The 18,709-nt window shown below is 41.0% G+C and overlaps 2 protein-coding genes across 6 annotated transcripts; both read right to left on the bottom strand.

Annotated features, from left to right (window-relative positions):
• Nucleotides 1-4,426: 4,426 nt before the first annotated feature.
• rpz4 (rapunzel 4) lies at nt 4,427-16,863 on the bottom strand. Of its 4 annotated transcripts, none has more exons than XM_030393807.1 (4): nt 16,752-16,863; nt 7,407-7,470; nt 7,196-7,288; nt 4,427-7,096 (listed from the first exon to the last, which is right to left on the bottom strand). In XM_030393807.1, exon 4 carries the CDS (start codon nt 7,068-7,070, stop codon nt 5,895-5,897), a length of 1,176 nt encoding a protein of 391 aa, XP_030249667.1. In that variant the 5' UTR covers nt 7,071-7,096; nt 7,196-7,288; nt 7,407-7,470; nt 16,752-16,863; the 3' UTR covers nt 4,427-5,894. The 4 variants fall into 4 exon arrangements, with proteins under 4 accessions (XP_030249667.1, XP_030249666.1, XP_030249665.1 ...); XM_030393806.1 differs by lacking the exon at nt 16,752-16,863 and adding an exon at nt 11,563-11,743; XM_030393805.1 differs by lacking the exon at nt 7,196-7,288 and having other exon boundaries at nt 16,752-16,858.
• rpz5 (rapunzel 5) lies at nt 11,889-16,388 on the bottom strand. 2 transcript variants are annotated; one of them, XM_030393803.1, is made up of 2 exons: nt 16,188-16,388; nt 11,889-15,148 (listed from the first exon to the last, which is right to left on the bottom strand). In XM_030393803.1, the coding sequence occupies exon 2, from the start codon at nt 15,078-15,080 to the stop codon at nt 13,899-13,901; it is 1,182 nt and encodes a 393-aa protein (XP_030249663.1). In that variant the 5' UTR covers nt 15,081-15,148; nt 16,188-16,388; the 3' UTR covers nt 11,889-13,898. The 2 variants fall into 2 exon arrangements, with proteins under 2 accessions (XP_030249663.1, XP_030249662.1); XM_030393802.1 differs by lacking the exon at nt 16,188-16,388 and adding an exon at nt 15,954-16,083.
• Nucleotides 16,864-18,709: the final 1,846 nt, after the last annotated feature.

An 18,709-nucleotide genomic window follows, 5' to 3' on the forward strand; every position in this document is an offset into this window, starting at 1 on the left:
TCTCATCGACTCTGCTCTTCCTTCAAGGTCGAGCTCAAGGTCAAGCAGTGAAATCCTGGAAATGCAAGACTTTACACATTTTTTTCGCTCTGGTTCTTGAACTGGTTCCGTTCAAACACATTCTCACTCCCAACTCAAAATATACAGCAGCTTGTTCATTGACCTTCAGCTCCAAACTATGAAGCTCTGCCATTAAAGGGCTCCATGTCAAGTTAGCAATAACAAATATGTAACTTCCGGTTAGACTTTCAAAATAAAGCCTGCTTACAAACAATGATGACTTTGGGATTGTTATTAATGTTGTGAAAAGGTTGCGGATTGGTCAGGTTGGGAAAAGATCACATTTGGGGTAAAATAGTTTTGTTCAGTCACATAACTTAAAGTAGGTTCTTTAATTTACGTATTTTAACGTACTTACATGACATAACTTAAAAAAACAAAACAATCTTGACTCTTGGGACACTAGCTCCAGAATCCTGGAGGAACAACAACGACCATCCTTCGATTTGGTCTCTTGTCACTCTTTTATACTGCTGCATTAGACGACAGCTTCGAGAAGTGAGGCTTCGAGGAGTAACTACAGCATCAAAGGCCACTGACCACGTTGTATTTGACAGGTTGTGATTGAGAACGAGCTCTCTGATTAATGGTTTTTGCACCAGTTTAAAATGGAACCACTGTAATCAATGGTGTATCATCAGTGGAGGGCATTACTCAAAGCTTAATGGAAGCAAGATGGCCAATTGCATTGATTACCTGCAACGGAGGCTCTATCCTTATCCATATAAGCATCTAATGTTGAGCATAAATTAGCCTTTACATTCATCAGGTGGACACGACTCCAAATAAACTGTTGCTCTATATCTGCTTGATGTTTAAATAAGCTACCGTCTATGAACAAGTTTGACACATCAGCGTCTGTTGATCTTTGTTTTGTGTTCATGCTTGTATCCAATTCCCAAAATGGCTAAAATCTCTGTTATTGCAGGTTTGAAATATCAAGATTTTCTGTCTTTGCATAATTACTGCAGATGTTTGCCAATGTTGATCAGTTTCAGGCTCGTTTTTCTGTTAAGCATTTTACTCAGAGTTGCTGATGAAGCAGTGTGTGGGCCTCAGCTCACTGAGAATTGATGTAACTGGGTCACTTGCCAGTGGAAATCTGGAAAGCACTTGAGAGAGATTTGCTTCGTTAAGAAGCGAAGGGAAAGTTTAAATTCCTTCTGTCTCCGTCTGGTTCCATTGGCAAACAGGTATCCAGACAATAAGGTCGGTCTCCTCTGCATGCAGGGTCTGGTAATTTGACGTGGTCCTGCAGTTTTTTGCTGAATTTCTTATTTAGCTTTTGCTTGCACTGACTGAAACTCTTCTCTGCTCTGGGATCCCTTTCTTATATCATATCAGGCTGAACGCATTTCATTGTCATTGTCCATGTTATTGTACTTTTGTTTCAGTCTGGATTATTCTCTTCTCTCTGTTCTCGTCTCTTTTCTTTTTTAAAGGAATCTCGTGGGAGTTTGTTGAGACTTGGTTGTGAAAGAAGACAATATATATAAATAAAATAACCTTGAACATGAACACGAGGAGTAGATGCAGAAACAAAGTCGACTGTGGCACCAGACCACAGAATCCCTCAGAGTGGTTCATTTGAATAATCTGAAGAAGTAAAACTGCCCAGTATTTCACAAGAAAAGAGCAAACAGTAACCTGTTGTTTGTTCTTTGTCCAAAACTGTTATCAGTCTTGTGACCAGTTTATATTGATCTCTGGATGTTGAGTTAAGTCTGTTAATCTCTCTCTCTCGCTTTATGAGCTATTTCCAGTAAACAGCAGACATCACATCACAATCTTGTGCTACTAAAGTGTAAATATTATAATTTTTACTCTAGATGTGTATATGCTTTATTATAAAATGACCAGCATGTTGAAAGAGGGCCTTTAGTGTCATAATTGGGGTTTTTGGTTTGTTGATTTCCTGTTTTATTTTGTAAGGTTCACCCTCATGCGTCATGTGTGACTTCCTGCCCACCTGTTCCTGATAATCCTCCTGTGAATTTGGTCCATGTGTTTTCCTCCTCTCTTTGTCTGTTTTCCTGCTCACCTGTGTTCAGTTAGTCATCACTCCCTGTATTTAAGTCCTTGTCTTCTCTGCTCTCTTCATCTGTTCATCCCCACTTCAGTCCTGTCTGTGTTCCCACTGCGTCTTTGGTTTGTTCTTTATTTAGTTTTTGTATTTTTTTACTGTATGTATTTTTTTTTTTACTTTTGTACTTTATAATTTTTTTCATTTTTGTATTTATTTATTTTTTATATTTGTGTTTTATTTATTGTTCTATTTATTTAACTTTATTTATTTATTTTATTTTTACTTTATTATTTTATTTTTCTACCACATTTGTTTTTTTTGTATTATTATTTTTTATATTTGTGCTTTATTTAGTTTTCGATTTTTGAACTTTATTTAGTTTTGTGATTTTTTTTTTTTAATTTAGTTTTTCTATTATTATACTTCTGTAGTTCCTATAATTTGTCCCTGCCTGCTTCATGTGTTTGTTTTTTTTTGCCATATTGGACTTTTGGCTTTATCAGTCACAGCTCACATTTTTAAATATCACCTTTCATTTCCTGATGTTGCGTCTGTATCTGGGCCTTCACCTTTTTGCCACACTCTGACATTAAGTGACTATTCTTTACTCCTTTACTCAGAATTTCTCTGTTTGTGTCCAAATCCAAGAAATGGTAGTATAAATACACTTAGACAACAATCTGTGTCCCACTTGTTTTGCTTTGCACTTGTTCTGTTGAGGCACTTGACCCGTCAGTGTGATGTACTGCAGGGACATGAGTCTTTATATGCTGAAGATAGAAAAGCCACAACCACATAATTATAGAGCACTATGGGTGTTTCCAAACAGGCACACCATAAGAAGCTATTTTTCTTTTTTTCTCACAAAGCTCAGAGTTTTCCTAATAGAACAGCTGAGTTTTACCTTCATGGTATGTCACTCACATAAGAGCAGTTGAATTTGGTCCATTTCTTCCTACTTTGTCTGGTAATTTATCAAGTCTCAGCTGTTTTGACTGTAACTGATGTGGTGAAACTAACCCGTACTTGGTCACAGGATACAGTAGCTATAGCACAACACTGGTTTTACTGGGTAGCGAGGGGGCAACAGCTACAGCGTCAGTCCCAGAAGAACCAGCGGCCCAGATTCAAGCGTCTGTGAGGGTGAGAACTGACCTTTGCTAAAATAACTGTGACATTGTGAAGGAGTTTATCTGATATCATTGTGTTGGTGTTGTTCATACATCATAATCATTGTTGTTCCAGGACCATCGTGGAAACTGACCAGTCACGCTGTTGTGATGTCGCTGCTGTGTGACTTGTGTTGCTGTTCTTCCTGGAACATCAAGCTGAGGGAGTGGCTTACACATGAATCTCTCGCTCACTCACTTACTATTTTCAATGTTTATACAGTTTTCTGTCGCAGTTTTGGCAACCAAAACACTTAGTTAGGTTTAGTAAAACATGGTTTGGGTTCAAACAGACCCTTTTACAATGTTAAACTTCACACAAAATGTTTTTGTTTTTCTGCAGCTTAACTTTTTCCACGCACTCAGTTGCTCGGCTCCTGATCACAATACAAAATCATGTACAAATAGTGCCTGTACGCATTGTGCTCATTGTCCTTATTAACGTAACTCCTCTTGTGGGCAAAAATCAGTGGACAATCATGAATGACAATGTAGTAAAACCAACCCAGAAGCCAGAATAAGTGGTGGCTAAGTATGTTTCGGCAACGTTCCTCTATGCTGCAACTTTACATTTGTTTAGGTTGAATTTTCTATTTATTTCTTGTCACAATGCTCTTCTTGTGATCTGCTGAGGTGTAGGCAAAAAAACTTGGTTAGGATTAGGAAAATATTGTCTCATCGCCACAAAAATGTCTGCAGGTGTCCATAGGAATATCCAGTGGTTTGACTGGAACTGATGTTTGGCAGCCTTGTAGCCCAGTAATAAACAAAACACTGTTCAAAATAGAGGGATTAAAAGTGATAACACACATTTTGATCAATGAATATCTTGAAATAGTAATTGCAAATATTTGCAACCTAAGTGTCATATATGTTCATCTTTTGACAAATACAATTAAAAAAAACACTGAAGTTAAGCTGTTTTAGAATTATTTTGCAACAATATTAGGATTATTTAAGGTGTAGCAGTTATTTAAACTCTTAAACACGTTTAGTTTCATTGAGTTTAAGTAAATATCAAATACACCAAAACCAATTGCCCCAAAAAAAGAGAAAAAAAACAGACTTGCATAATTTCTTCTGAGTCAGTCTTGTAACCAGACAGTCAATTTGTATCTTTTAGCAACACTACAAACTGCATTACATTTCACAAATATATATATACACAATAAAATGTTTCATGACTGAGTTTATTTGGGAGAATTATTACAATCATTGATTTGGTGTACCAACAGGATTTTGAATCTGAGACACTGACAACCAAATATGATGCATGGAAATGAAAATAATATAAAACAGAAGAGCAACATATCTTTACAGTAAAAATGGAGGATGTGTTGGTGAGATAATAGAAAGTTAAGAATTAGTAATGACATATAAACAATATACAAACAAAGAGGAATCACACAAATTACTGTGATGTACAAAAAACACACTAAATATCTGAAGCAGTCACAAGTCACAGGTCAGTGGTCAACATGTTAAAACTCAGAGTGTCTCTGCAGAAACTACAACGTAGTGTAAATGTCATGGTCAGGTGGTCAAAATCCCCCCAAAAGATCCCAAATCCTAAATCAAACCCAAGATTGTTCCAAATAACTTCCTCCAAAATCAACAGTTTATTCCTATTTAAAAGTAAATTATCTACACAAAAGTACAAAGCGAATGAAGTCGAGGGTTTTGAGCAACTTTCCAGTTTGTGTCGTATTCTTGTGACACAAGAAAAGCTATGTGAGGCATCTGAATGTAAACATTGTAACGTGTCGCCATCACTGCGCCTCGGCGTGTTCGTGCAGGGAGTGTAAATAAAGTTTCATGGAGCTCACTGAAGCAAAGGTTGTTTGAGTGTTTGTTTCTCTTGTGCTTTGTCGTTTGTACAGCCAGAAACATGGTTTTTCTATTTTTGTGAGATCATGCAAATCATGCAATCATCGCCAGTTTCTCTCATGGTTTTGGTGTTTATGTCCTCGACTGGTTGAGGTCACCGCTTATCAGTACCAGAGAAACCTAATCTCTGTGTGACACCTGGATTCTACATCCACAACTTTCCCAGCATGAAACAACCACATCAGCAGAAAACACAGCTGAATTTTTCTATACTCAAATTCCTCTGCAAATGTCAACTTTGAATGGTCAAAGTCTTCACGAAAAGAGACACTGGGATATAAAATACAGCCTGAACAAAGGGGGTAAGATCCTCCCTCTGTTCTGAGACATAAGCATAGCTGCATGTGATCAGAAACATCATTATTATTAGTTAAAGAGTTAGTTTATGAGACTTTCTTGTGCAAGAAACTGTCTGTCCTGGGAGAGGGATCCCTCCTTGTTCTCTCGCTCTTTCTGAGGTTTTGTTCACTATTAAAGAGTTTTTATTTGGCAGTGGGACAGGATGTAAAGATAGCTTGTGTAGCCCCTTGAAGCAATTTTGTGATTTGTGCTACTGGGCTATGAATATTCTGAGTAAAAGAGAATAATTTAGGAAGAAGAAAGACTATTGGAGAGTTCAAATTAAGGCACATACTGTGTGAAGTTTCACTGCTAAGGCCTGGAAAAAAGGCAGTGATAGACTCTAATTATCGACGTAAGCTTACAGACATAGAATAAGTGACTTTTGAGAGTTTTTGTCAGTGTCTACAACTTCAAGCCGAGTGCACGCAGACGTAGAAGTTCTTCTGCTCCTCCCAGTAGTGCAGGTCGTCTGAGAAGCTCCAGGAGCAGGCCAGGTCTTTGCTGGTTTTGATCGTGTGGACCATGCAGCTGCCGGGCAGCTTCTCAAAGAGCATCTCTGCCACACTCACCACCGTGAGCTTCTTCTGACTCTGGATCAGCTGCTGGATGTGATTCTTATCCACAGGCTCAGCCGAGGAGCTGTAGGACACCCAGACGTTCAGTTTCTCATCCGACGACGGCACCTGGAAGCGACTCTTCCCGGTCGGGCAGTGGAATTCTTTCTTGTTGGCGAACAGGCCTGAAGGGGACCTGAATACGCGCACCGACCAGCCCACCCAGTCATACTTCCTCTTTAGTTTCTCAATGATAGCATCAGCCAGCTGCTGGTTGGTGAGCTGCGACTGGTCTCTCACCAGTCGACGGGAATCCTGCTCGGCTTGTTTGGGGAAGCTGACGATGCAGTCTTCAATGACAGCGTTCATTTTCTCCTGGACCACCTTCATCTTCTCGCCCCAGTCTTTCAGGAGCATGTCCTCCTCATCGTATCCCTTCAGAGCGGCATGGCCCAACAGAGCGATGATCCCGATGCAGAAGAGCTTCTTCATCCTGGCACAGAAGTCCTCCATCGGCCGGCGACTCTTCTCCTCGTAGTTCAGCGTGATCTCAAGCACGGACTCCCCAGAGAAGTTGTCTCCCGTCACGGCGTTGTAGAGGCTGATGAGGTTTTTGTCCCCGCCGGTCTTGGCAAAATGGTCAAGAAAAAGCTTCTTCTTGACCTCCCGGAACTTGGGTTTGGCGTTGAGGATGTCCATGTACTTCCTGAACTGGTTAGTGATGTTCTCCTCCAGTGGGAAGTACATAGTGTCCAATCCACTCTTCTTGATCTCTTCGTTGATCCTCTGAAGCTCCTCTGAGACCACCTCCAGACGGTCTCGCACCTTCTGGAACTGCTCCTTCATGAATACAGCCTCTTTGCTCTCTACGTTGTCCAGAGCCAGTTTAACGATCGGAGCAGCGATGGAGAAGACGGGGAAGAGGTCACCGGCGATACTGGCCACCACTTCAGCTCCCTGTTCGAACACCTCCATCACAGTCTCCACCATATTCTTCTTCTCCGCTACAAGCTGCTGTAGCTGGTTTGCCATCTTTGCTGCTGTCTCTCAGACTGATTCTAACAGGGGGAAACATATTGAGATGGTCAGAAAGAGTCCAAGTATGTCCTGTTGTTTAATTGAAAGGTACAATTTGATAGTTGATTGTTTGAAAATACCTCAAATACTGTCTCTTTGGTTTGGTAGGTGGGTATGCCACAAACCCAACGTGTCCAAAATGACTCAACAATCAACTGTCTTACAAATTGGAACTTTAAGCAAAGTAAAAACACAGACTGAGGTAAGAAAACTGAGCAAAAGTGAGGCAGAAAGTCACAACTTCTTTAAGTTTTACTGGCAGAAACAAACGTGTTTATTTGGCTTACTTACAGTTCTGTTCTGGTGCTGGTGGACTGTGGCCTGCTCTCCTGCTCCTCTTACAACACAGCAAAAACTGATAAGGAAAGAGAGAAACAGCAAAGTGAGCTTCGATGTCGGCTGCTGGCCACACCCAGTGAGCAATGACTCAACAATGTAAAGGGAATCCAGCAGTGACGGAAGGCCAGTACTGGTTGAACTGTTATTTGTGTGTTTACTGTTTGGAAAGACACAGTTTTATTAAAGGGCTGACAGAGATTTAAACGTTTAAAAGTAGAATGTATTATTATAATGAAAGGGAGTAGCTCCTATCTTTCCTCTACAAGCAATGAGAAGTTTTATTTTTCTTAGTATAGAAGCATGAAATCCAAAGATTTAGATATGTCCCAGCATAAACAGTCAAGTGAAACACTAAAATTGCCCAATATTCCTAACTCATTTTTAGCAGTGTATAATTCAAAAGTCTTGGAAAATATCTCAAGTGGAACCTGAGTAATAATTGTTTTCTCAAACAACTGCTGTTCCTCCTGTAAATAAGTCACCACATTTTCCCAATATTTAAAGCAAGTCATTGTTTTCAGTGGTCCTATCGGAGCAATACAAAAGGTTAAAGGTGGTATTGGTATCTAAGTGCACCACCATTGTCAATGCAAATCCCAGGTTTCTGTAACAATCTTATCAAATTGATACCAGAAGCCCTAACTAGCTGACGGCAGCTACAGTTAGCAGCTCATTTAGCAACAACTGTTCATCAGCAGATGCCGTAAATCATCATCTAGAGGAAAAGCAGCTTGAGGACGTCAGAGGAAAAATCTGATTTTCTCCTTAAAATATGATCCAGTTGTGTGACATGTTGCTATAAAGCTTCACCGGTTCTCCTGGGGGATCCTACCCACCCACCAAAGTTACATAGTGCAAATACAAGCAACTGGGGAGCAGACTCGGACTGGCACAGACACTATTCTCCTATTACCTATAACAAGACAGTGTACCATCAAAATGATTTTGACGCTGGTGTTTGAAGGCAAAATAGTTACATAATGTTGCTTTAAAGCACGTGACGCTATGGGATTGTTGATATGAAGGAAATGATTTCCTGTCTTGCACTTTAAAAACAAGAAGTCCACTGGATTTGGAAAATCTTTATCTAGGACAAAAACAGCTTCTCTCAAAGGCCAAAAAAAAAACCTGCCTGTTACAGTAAACCAGATGGACTCGCTGGGCATGTTCAGACATGCCCCTCTGTACAACTACAAATGTGTAATTTGGGTGGAAATTACATTTTGGGACAGAATGATGATACAGTCATCTGCTGGCTTCACATACTCAGTCTCACATTCACTGTCTATGTAGCAGCTGTAGGTTACGAACCTTCCGTCACATGTTTTAACTCAGGTCTCTGGCCTTCTCATTGTTATTCACACAGTTTTGTAATAGTGGCTGAGAGAGAAGCCGTGTTTCTCCCTCAGCCAGCCCAGTCAATATTGGAGCAGCAGGCGTGGGAAGTGATTAAGTGGAAGAGGTTAAACCTGCCGGGCGAGGGTGCGTTTTCCAGTTTAACTCAGCAAGTTACCACGGCAACAAGACAGTGGAAAATAATCTGTCAGCTCGTTCGTCTCCCTGCTGAGGTCTGCTGCTCTGTGGGGTTTATCAGGCTCTGCAGCACCTTTTAGCCTGCAGCTCTGCAGGGGTCAGACACATCTGCAGACACCCACTGACAAGACAGTGGTTTAAATTCCAGCAGGGATTTTCAGATCTGAGCAAAGATGTCGGCCTGGTGTCTCCAAAGTTAAAGGAATAGTTTGACAATTTGGGAAACATTATGTTTCTTGTCAAGAGTTGATCAGAAGATTGTTACCACTCTCACATGTGTCATTAAATATGAAGCTACAGCCAGCGGGTGGTTACCTTATCCTAGCTTAGCTTAGTTTAGCTTAGCATAAAGAGGGTAAGTGTTGTGTAATTTTGTATTGATTGAACAGACAGGATATAACAGGTAAACTAGTGTGACTAAGAGGTGCTAATAGGGAGATTTCTTCACTTTAGGATACAGTCATGGTAGCTGTTTTCCCCTTTTTCCAGTCTTTATGCTAAGCTATGCTAACCAACCACTACCTGAAGCTTTATATTTGAAGTAAGTCTTTGCGAACAACAATCAAATAAGTCTTTCCCCCAAAACTGTCAAACTATTCCTTTAAATGGGCATCAGTTGCATGACATTCACAAAGCTCTAAAACTTGTGATATTACATATAAAATATCTGCATGATTTCCTGGTTAAGACTCGAGAACAAAGAAAACAAAGTGCAGGAAGTTCCAGCAGGATGTAAGAACATTTACAGACACTGTATCTTATTTGATTTGGCCGAGCTAAAGCTGTGATTCCCGTTTTCTACTGATGTTCCTCCATCTCACTGAGGGTCCCGGGGGGAGTTTAACTGCAGACTGAGTGCATGTGAAACACCTTCACACAGACAATTCAAACACAAAAGTGCTTGAAGAAATCATATTTTCAGAGAGAAAGAGCTGGAGGGGCAGCTTCAGATTGCAGAGTACCAGAGGCAGAAATGCAGGGATATAAACAAGAAACACTCTTGTTTACACTAATATTCAGTGATATACAGGAGTGATAAGAAAATGCACTCATACTGAAGTGTACTCTACCTCAGTGCAACTTCAACGTAGAGTGTATTTCCATTTTTTTCTTTGCTACTAGATAAAGATTTAACATTAAAGTACTTAAAAAATGATTTGACCCTCTAGGCCTGTTTGAGTTTCAGGGACATACAATAAATCCTACTGATTCTACCTTTAAGTTTAATAGTCTTTGAATTATATTAACACAACGTGAGGGTCAGTCAGCTTTGTACTGAAAGAAATAAATAAAAAATGTCCTTCAGAGGGATACTTTCTACTTTTATAAGCTGTGTACATTTCAGAGCCTGTGCTTTATCACTATCAAACAAAATCCATCATTAAACCAACCAATCAACCAAGTTTCCAACCCATTTTGACTTATAATCCCCAGACAATAGACATAGTTGGTGGCCCTTTCTACATTTCTGGTGTCTGTGTGTTATAAACTAATGTCAGGTGGCGTGTAAATAACTGTTAAATGACAAAGAGGTTATATATACAGTGTGTGTATATTAACAAAAAAGCAAAGAATAGAGACATTTTACACAAAATCAACACAGATTCATGTGGTAAAGCTTTGTTTTCTCTCATTTTGTCCCCCATTAATCATCTCAACACCCCTCAGATTTAACGGCCCAGAACAAAATGTTGGTAATTTACATTTTTCTGTAAAGTTTTGCCTTTATACTTTGAGTACATTTCAGAGCTTGTACTTTATTACTTTTACTTGAGTAAAGACATTGAATCAGTAGAGTATCTGTACTCCTAAGGGTTAGGAAGAACAACAGCAGCCTTCATATTTCATAAAGACAATCTCATTTCACAGCATTTTTGATGAAAGCAAATGAAGTGAAATGAGAGACACCACATGCATGCTGCTATCTTCTCCACACAGAAGCCCCTGAACGGTTCTGACAGGGTTCAGATAGTTCATGTTTCATTTATATGATGTGCCAGAGCTTCCTCCGAGCGCAGAGATGACCAAACCCTCCTCTGACGGCTGACCACTCAACTAATCGCTCTGTTAATGCGCTCTCTTAATGGAAAAACTATCGATCTGTCCGTGTACGAGGGCTCTAATTGTATCAGTTTACAGCCGGTGGACAAACATCGCAAGTTAACACCACAGATTAGATTTTGTTTTTACTACAACGCAGCACACAAAGTGGAGAACAACGCCTTTAAAAACTTTTTTACTTTACTTCCTGGAAAAAGTGAAGCGGTGGCACCAGAGCTGGCAACCACCGCCCATAAAAAGTGCATACATTCTGTTTTAGACCGCATTAAAAACCTGCAGATTCATCTAATCACCCACTTTGCTTTATTAAACGAAGCTGCGTAATAAAATATGTAAGCGTGTTTGACGTTTTCGGTGCGTAAAGAGGAAAAAGAAGCAAAAGAAAAAAAAGAGGATCGATTACGTAACGAGACACCGAATCGATCATTTCCTATTAAAGCAGCTCGTATTCACCACACTGTTAATCTAAACGTGTCCGTGCACTGTGAAGCATTTTGATCAGAGATGGACTCACCTTTTTTTCTAAAAGTTTGCGGAACTCTTAACTTCCAGACTGTGTTTGTCTTCCTATTGGTCATGTGGCTCTCGTGTTACAGAGGGCAGGCACACCCAGTCACACACGCGCACACACACTCACGCACAGACACGCAAAAACTTGGGTGGTGTTGAGACTTAAAAAAACAAAAATGGTTCTGCTGCTGTGATGTTGTTAGAGATCAACCTCCACCCATCTGGTAAACAATGGCGTGTTATTAAAGCTTCATAACTGTAGAATCTGTTCTGAGTGTAAAAACAATTCCTGATGGAGGAGGAATGATTACCAGTGATGACAAAAAAACATTCATGTTCTCTGTTTATTAAAAATTAAAGTGTACACAAGGTTCCTGATGAAGTGATTGTGGATGAAGGATTATGTTGCACCAAAAGCTGAAGCATAGAATATATATTTTTTTCTTTATACAAATGTATCTAGAAAGGGCGATACTGACAGAACCTGCAGCCACGGTATATACCGGTTATTTATTTTGTGATATATATGTTGTATGGATAGAACATTTTCTTGAAAATCCATCGAGAAACTGGATAAAAATTTAATAATAGATGAAAAAATCTCAACTCAAGGTCGGAATGGTTGTTTGTTCGCCATCACACAGTCCCCATCGAGGTCATGTAGATGTTTAGGCTTCAGTTTTACTCTTAGATCCTCCATGTTGACATAAAGGAACAGCTTTTTTCAGAATAACGCTTATTAGCTTTCCTAAAGAGAGTTAAATTAGATGATTGACACCACGTTCATATCTGTTGTTTTTCAAATATATCATATACATAGTGAACTTTAGTCTTTGGACAGAGCAAGACGAGCTGTTAACAGTAGTTCAAGTCTTTATGCTAAGCTAACAGCTAACAGGTACTTTACTTAAGTAGGCTCTTTCCATTTGCTGCCACGACCACTGGAGGCAACTATTGTAACTTTTTACTCAGTTTTTATCTTGATTTGATAACTTTAGTTACTAGTTACTTTGCAGATTGAATGCTGCATCAGAGCCAAAGTAGCACATGTTTGAATACATTTATTTTATTGGCAATTGGATAAAAAGAAAGAAAAAATAAAGAAAGAAAATCAACCAGGCTGACAATCATCGACTACTAGTAAATAAATGTAAATATGTGCAAAACCTTTACTTGTTATTTGATACATATGTGCATTTATCATCTTTATGATACTTTGAGACTTTCACTCAAGTACTTTGCATATGGTTGGCTGTCACTTTTACCAAAGTAATATTTGAACACGATATCTTTTACTCAAAGCAACATTATGTAGAAATTGGTATATAGTGCCCCCAGAGTGCAACACCACTGTCGTAAATACAAATTCCAGATGTGATGAAGGCGCTAACTACAAACAAAACTCATGATGTCAAAACAGTTTTATGCGCTGAAGTAAACATGTATGTGACGCTCTGATCAGACGCTCTCACTGAAGTTACATAGTGTAGAAACATGTGATGGGGGGGCGGAGTGGCTTAGATACCTCTACCCTATTACAACACTGTACCATCAACATGGTTTTCTTTTTTTTTATGTAAAAAGTTACATAATGTTGCTAAAAGTATTACTTTTGGGTCCTTAAACCAGATTTTCTTCCAGTTCACATGATCTGACAAATGTTGGAGTGGTATCAATCTTCTTATTTAACTTGTGGCAAGAGCATGAATACGTTTTTTTTTTTCCCCTCAAAATGTCAAAATATTTTTTGAAAATATAGTTTGACAGTTCATTTTTCACCTTGGAAAAACATTTGATAAACAACCTCAACTCAAGTCCGACTTATCTGCTTGTTCTGGAGCTTTCAAAGATCAAACATGAACTGGTTGGCAAATCTGGTCAGCACCACACTGATGGAAAAAGAACATAATGCGTTGATTTGCACCATTGCCAACAACGGTCCAATACACCCAGAGATGCTCAAGGGTTGAAAGAGCTCAATGGGGAAGGGTGCTTCAAACAGCTAACAGACTAATATCATCAGATCGCCCAAATCTAGTGATTTCCAACGGGGACACGACCATTTTAAGTTTCGTAACACAGAATAAGTCAAAGCTGGCACGGAGATGTATGGCTCGGAAATTTCTATAACACCCTGAAGCTGCTGTAGCATCGATAGAGGAGAGACGTATGTAAAAGAATACAAAAAAACATTACAAGGACAATGAGCCACATCTCCAGACGTGGCAGATTATGCATCAACACAGATAAAATTTATGAATACATTTCTATATTTAAGGGAAATACTTCCAGTTCTCTGGTAAAGACATTCATGAATTGATTTTCGGCTGCACTGTGAGTTTACTCGGGGTGGATACACAGGTAGGCTCGTTTGTGCTTCCCGTAGAAGTAGCAATCCTCTCGGAAGTTGTTGATCTCCACCACGTCCTTGTAATGGCTGACAGCATGGACCAGGCAGTTGGGGAAGCTCTTGCTCAAGGCCAGAGCCACTCCCATCATGTTGCCCTTCAGCTTCTGGCACTCAATCTGCTCCTGGATCTGACTCTTGTTAATGGACTTGGGGTTAACACAGAAAGACACCACCACTTTGATCCTGTTATTGGTCAAAATGTCAAACCAGTTGGCGCCATCGCTTCCGTGGTACTTCTTTCCTGCCAGCCAGTTGAAAAAGAAAATGCGCTCCTTGTCGTTGAAGGCCCTGATGGACCAGTTGACCCAGTCGTATTTCTTAGCAAGTAAGTCCAGAAGGGGTTTGACGAAGTCTTGGTTGACCGGGCCGGAACTCTCCTGAAGACTGTGCTCCATGTCCAGCTTGGCTTGATCCGCAAAGTTCTCTGTACAGTCGTCCACGGCCGCTTTCATCCGTTTCTCCACATCCTCCATCCGGCCCTGCCACTTCTTCACCATCTCCTCACCCACCCCTCCTTCCTTGAGGGCGGCATGGCCCATGACGGCGATAATGCCGACCACAAAGAGCTTCTTGAGCCGGGCGCAGAAATCCTCAACTGCCCTTCTGCTTCTCTGCTCCGTGGCGACGACTGTCTCCAGCATTGGGTCTCCTGAGATGTTTTCCCCCATGACAGCGTTGTAGAGGGCGTCCAAGTTCAGATCTCCATCGGTGTTCTCATAATGGCTGAGGAACTTCTCCATCTTCTTCTCCTTGAACTTTGGCTTGGCGTTGACGAAGTCCTGGAACTTTTCGTACTGGCTGAGCATCTGCGCCTCTCGATCGAAGTTCTGCTTGTTCATCGACGTCTTCTGCAGCTCCAGGGCAATTTTATCGATCTCATCCTGGATTCCCTCGAGTTGCTGGTTGACCAGTTCGAATTGCTGGGTCATGTAGCGAGCCTCCTTGCCGTCCGGGTTGCTGAGTAACTCGGAAGAAGCAACGAACACGGCCTCCAAGATGGGGTGAAGCTGGCCCACGGTGGCAGCGAGCACCTCAGAGGCTTGCCCCATGATCTCCACACCTTTCTCGACCTTGTCCCTGTTCTGCACGAGCCAATCTGCCACACTGTTCATCTTTGCGTTATGTGTTTTACACAAGCTAATCTAATTTGATTCCCACAGGCAGGGCACTTTGCTGGAGCCTGAAAGAAGAAGAAACATGAAAACCTTTGTAAAGTTCATTCTAGTGGGGCTTTAAGACACATCAGAAAAAAAATACGGTGCTCCTTTTGGCAGAGCAGATATAATCAGCTGACATGGAGACTTTTTTTTTCTCACCGGACATTTTCCTGACAAACAGAGCCCTACAATAAAGCAAACGGCAGGTCATGTCAGCACATGTAGGCATCCAGTTTCATGCCGCGCCCTCAGAGCCTCAGCTAATGACAGGGACTCATTTTTTAAGCCTTGGTGGCATTGTATCAAAAAAAAAGAAGCTCTTGAGAGTACACAAACGAGGCACACATGGATGGCAATTGAGAACAAATATCAAACATGGTGTGTGTACTCATGAATTATGACGTGTAAGTATTGTGCAACATTGCTGCGCTGTCCCTTTGGGATGCTTTTTTTTTTTTTTACTGCTCTAACAATAGCCAAGGCCCAAAGCAAACACAGATGTTCACAACATGGTCAAAGAGGGGGGTTTACTTTGGTGACGATAGTATGGTTTTTCGGTGTAAAATACTCTAGAGAGATGACCTAACTCAATTGTCGCTCCCTGGAGACCGTATCCAGTTCAGAAAAAAGGCACACCCAGGTCTGAGAGAAGAAAATCCCCCACCACTGCACTTGTTCACTAATGCAATCACACTTCCCTCATAATTACCAGTCTCAGACGTGATTAAAACCAAACAAATACAAGAAATACAATAATTTACGATACCTTTGAGGATTTGGTATGAAAAAAAGAGGCAAAATATGTGTAACCACCAAACATAAGCTCACCAATAATTGCTGCAGTGTTGAGATCAGTGGTGTCATTTTACAGCCTTTCCTATCACACTCGCACTAATTAGATTTACTTTATTCACCAACATGCCATCAGTGCTTTTTTTCCCACATTTCTATGTAAACAAAAATGATGATAACAACAAATTGCATCATTCAAAATGTGAATTTGTAATCACATGAATTCTATTCTAATAAAGGAAAGAAATAACAGTGAAATAAAATACTTACTGAGCAATTAACTTGGTTTGTGCTTGTAAATATCGTCCCTTGTCAAAGCAACAAAATGAAAAGTCTGTCTTCTTTTAACATAAAAAGTGAAATATAGGAGAAATAAAAAAAAAGGCGAGTCCCACACAGAGCTCGATCCAACACTGGTCTGCCCTCTCAATGTGATAGTGTGGAGCTACAGAGCCTTAATGGAGACCACATACGCAAGTCCTGAACAAGACCACATCCCCCAAAGGGCTCATCTCTACCTCTGGCATTCCACTTGGATCTGGGATTTTTCTCTTTAGAGGAAATTAAGGACTTTAAAAGAAAATCTAGTTTATCAAAACAACTTATTGAGGACAGTTTTAATAATGGTGGGAAAAAAAAGGACCAAAATAAACTTGATTTATGTGTTTTTCTTTCTTTCTGTCTTTCTTTCTTTCTTTCTTTCTTCTTCTCTCTCTTTTTTTTTTTTTTTTTTACATTTTATAGAAACAACAAATTATGGTGAAGTAGATGATGGAGCTGCTGAATAAAGTAATATTGCACAAAAAAAGAGAAAAAAAAGAAAAAGAAACTCACCTTAATAGTGAAATATCCAGTGGGCTACAGTCCAGTTATCCAGTAGTCCAGCTGTGCCTGTGAGCACCAGCCTCCTCGGGATGTATATATACTCTCTCTCTCTCTCTCTCTCTCTCTCTCTCTCTCTCTCTCTCACTCACACACACACACACACACACACACACACACACACACACACACACACAAGTTTCTGTCTGTCTCTCTCTCGCGTCACTCCCCCTTTGGAACTCCTCCATCCCGTTCCAGCATTCCTCAGAAACCCACTCAGAGAGCGAAAGAGAGAGAGAGAGAGAGGGATGAGGGGCCGGCACTGACACAGATAACATCCTGTAAACACTCCCCATGCAGGGACACCATGCACCCTGGGAAAATTACTACAGAAAATAAAAAAATTGACTGGTTTATGTCTGTGTTTGTGTGCGAAACAGACTGATAGACAAAGAGAGCGAGCGAGGGAAAATAAAAAGGAGACCAGTGGCAGTGGGGCTCAGCAAAGCGACCCATCAGGACAAAACCCTTCTTGTTGTGGCTTCAGCGAGGTTGCCATGGCCACTGCACCGGTTTCCTCTGACTTGTGTGACACTGTGCATGCTCGAAAGCCAAATTTAGCTCCTTATGTTTGCGACAAGTTGGGATTTACGGCAAGTTAGTGCCATAAATAAGAAATTCAAACATAATTTTAAACAGCAGGCTCTGAAAAATATTATAAAGCAGAGGTCAAAGTACTAAATGTTGACCTACTTCACTCTGAATCTGATAATTAGTGATGGAAAGCGATTGGCTACTGGATTCAAGCGTGGCAGAATCAGTCGGTCACACTTCCGCCCTGTGAATGACGGTCTGTGTTTGGGAGTGCACACCATGACAGTCAGAGCCCACTCATGGCCTTTGTGCTTTATAAAGCAGGCCGTGACACACGCAGCCCGAAGTCAACAGTCGACCCTGCTCACAGGAAGAGGAGGGAAGGATGTCTGGTCCGCAGCAAAGTGACGTCGGGCAGAGGACGGTTAGGCGAGCATGTCCGCCACCGCCTCGACCGTGTGTCGTCCCACTGTCAGATGTCACACTTGTAAGCATCAGAAAGTGGACAGCGGCTTTCGCAGGGACTCAACAGTATGTGGCGTGATGGGAGGTACAGGCCGATGCTGGTAAACACACACTGAGCTCTGAGCGTGACGTCACTCGGCTGGGAGACCTTGTTTGCTCTCTGTGAGTGGTGTTTGTTTTCCAGACAAATCTTGTCTAAAGATCTGAATTTCTTTCATGTCAGCAATGAAACTGATCTGCAAAACACCAAACAGACCAACACTAAGCGTCCTGTGAATGGAGCTGCGGCTCCAGCATCAATGGAACGTGCTGGATTAGTGAGGAAAGTTTTGCCTTTGTTGTTTGTGGTTTCGGGCTCTCCAGGTGGAAACATGGGTGAAATATCTGAGATAATGACAGCCAGCTGAGCAGAGAGGGTCACAAAAGCCGTGTGTGCATCTTGTGTTTTCTCCGGCTTTACTCGGCACGTTCAGCACGTTTGTCGAAACACGGGGCGTCTTTTTCATGATTTTGTGTAACAGAGACGCTTGAAGGCATTACGTGCAATTTCTGATGCAATGATTTATAAGGCTAGAGCTGACAGTTATTTCCAAGTGGTTGGATTCAGAGAAAATCCTCAATAGTGTAAATAAATGTTGAACTTTTTATACTTGTAGTGTAATCTGAAGAAGGTGGAAAGAAGTTGAAGGCACGCCAAACACAAGTGGCAGCACATCAACAGAGTGACCGACAACTGCTGCTCTTTGCTACACATCCTTGACTGTAGCTAGGTACCGTTAGCGTATTAGCTCATAGCTCAGTTAGTTGTGGAGCTAGTGGCCCTAGAGTTTGTCTGGATTGAGACCTCAGGTCACAGGGAGACCCGGGCCGGATCAACCGGATTCGGCACAAATAACTTTCTGTCTCAGTAT

Source organism: Sparus aurata, chromosome 17 (assembly GCF_900880675.1).
Source record: "Sparus aurata chromosome 17, fSpaAur1.1, whole genome shotgun sequence".
In the NCBI taxonomy this organism is placed as follows: domain Eukaryota; kingdom Metazoa; phylum Chordata; class Actinopteri; order Spariformes; family Sparidae; genus Sparus; species Sparus aurata.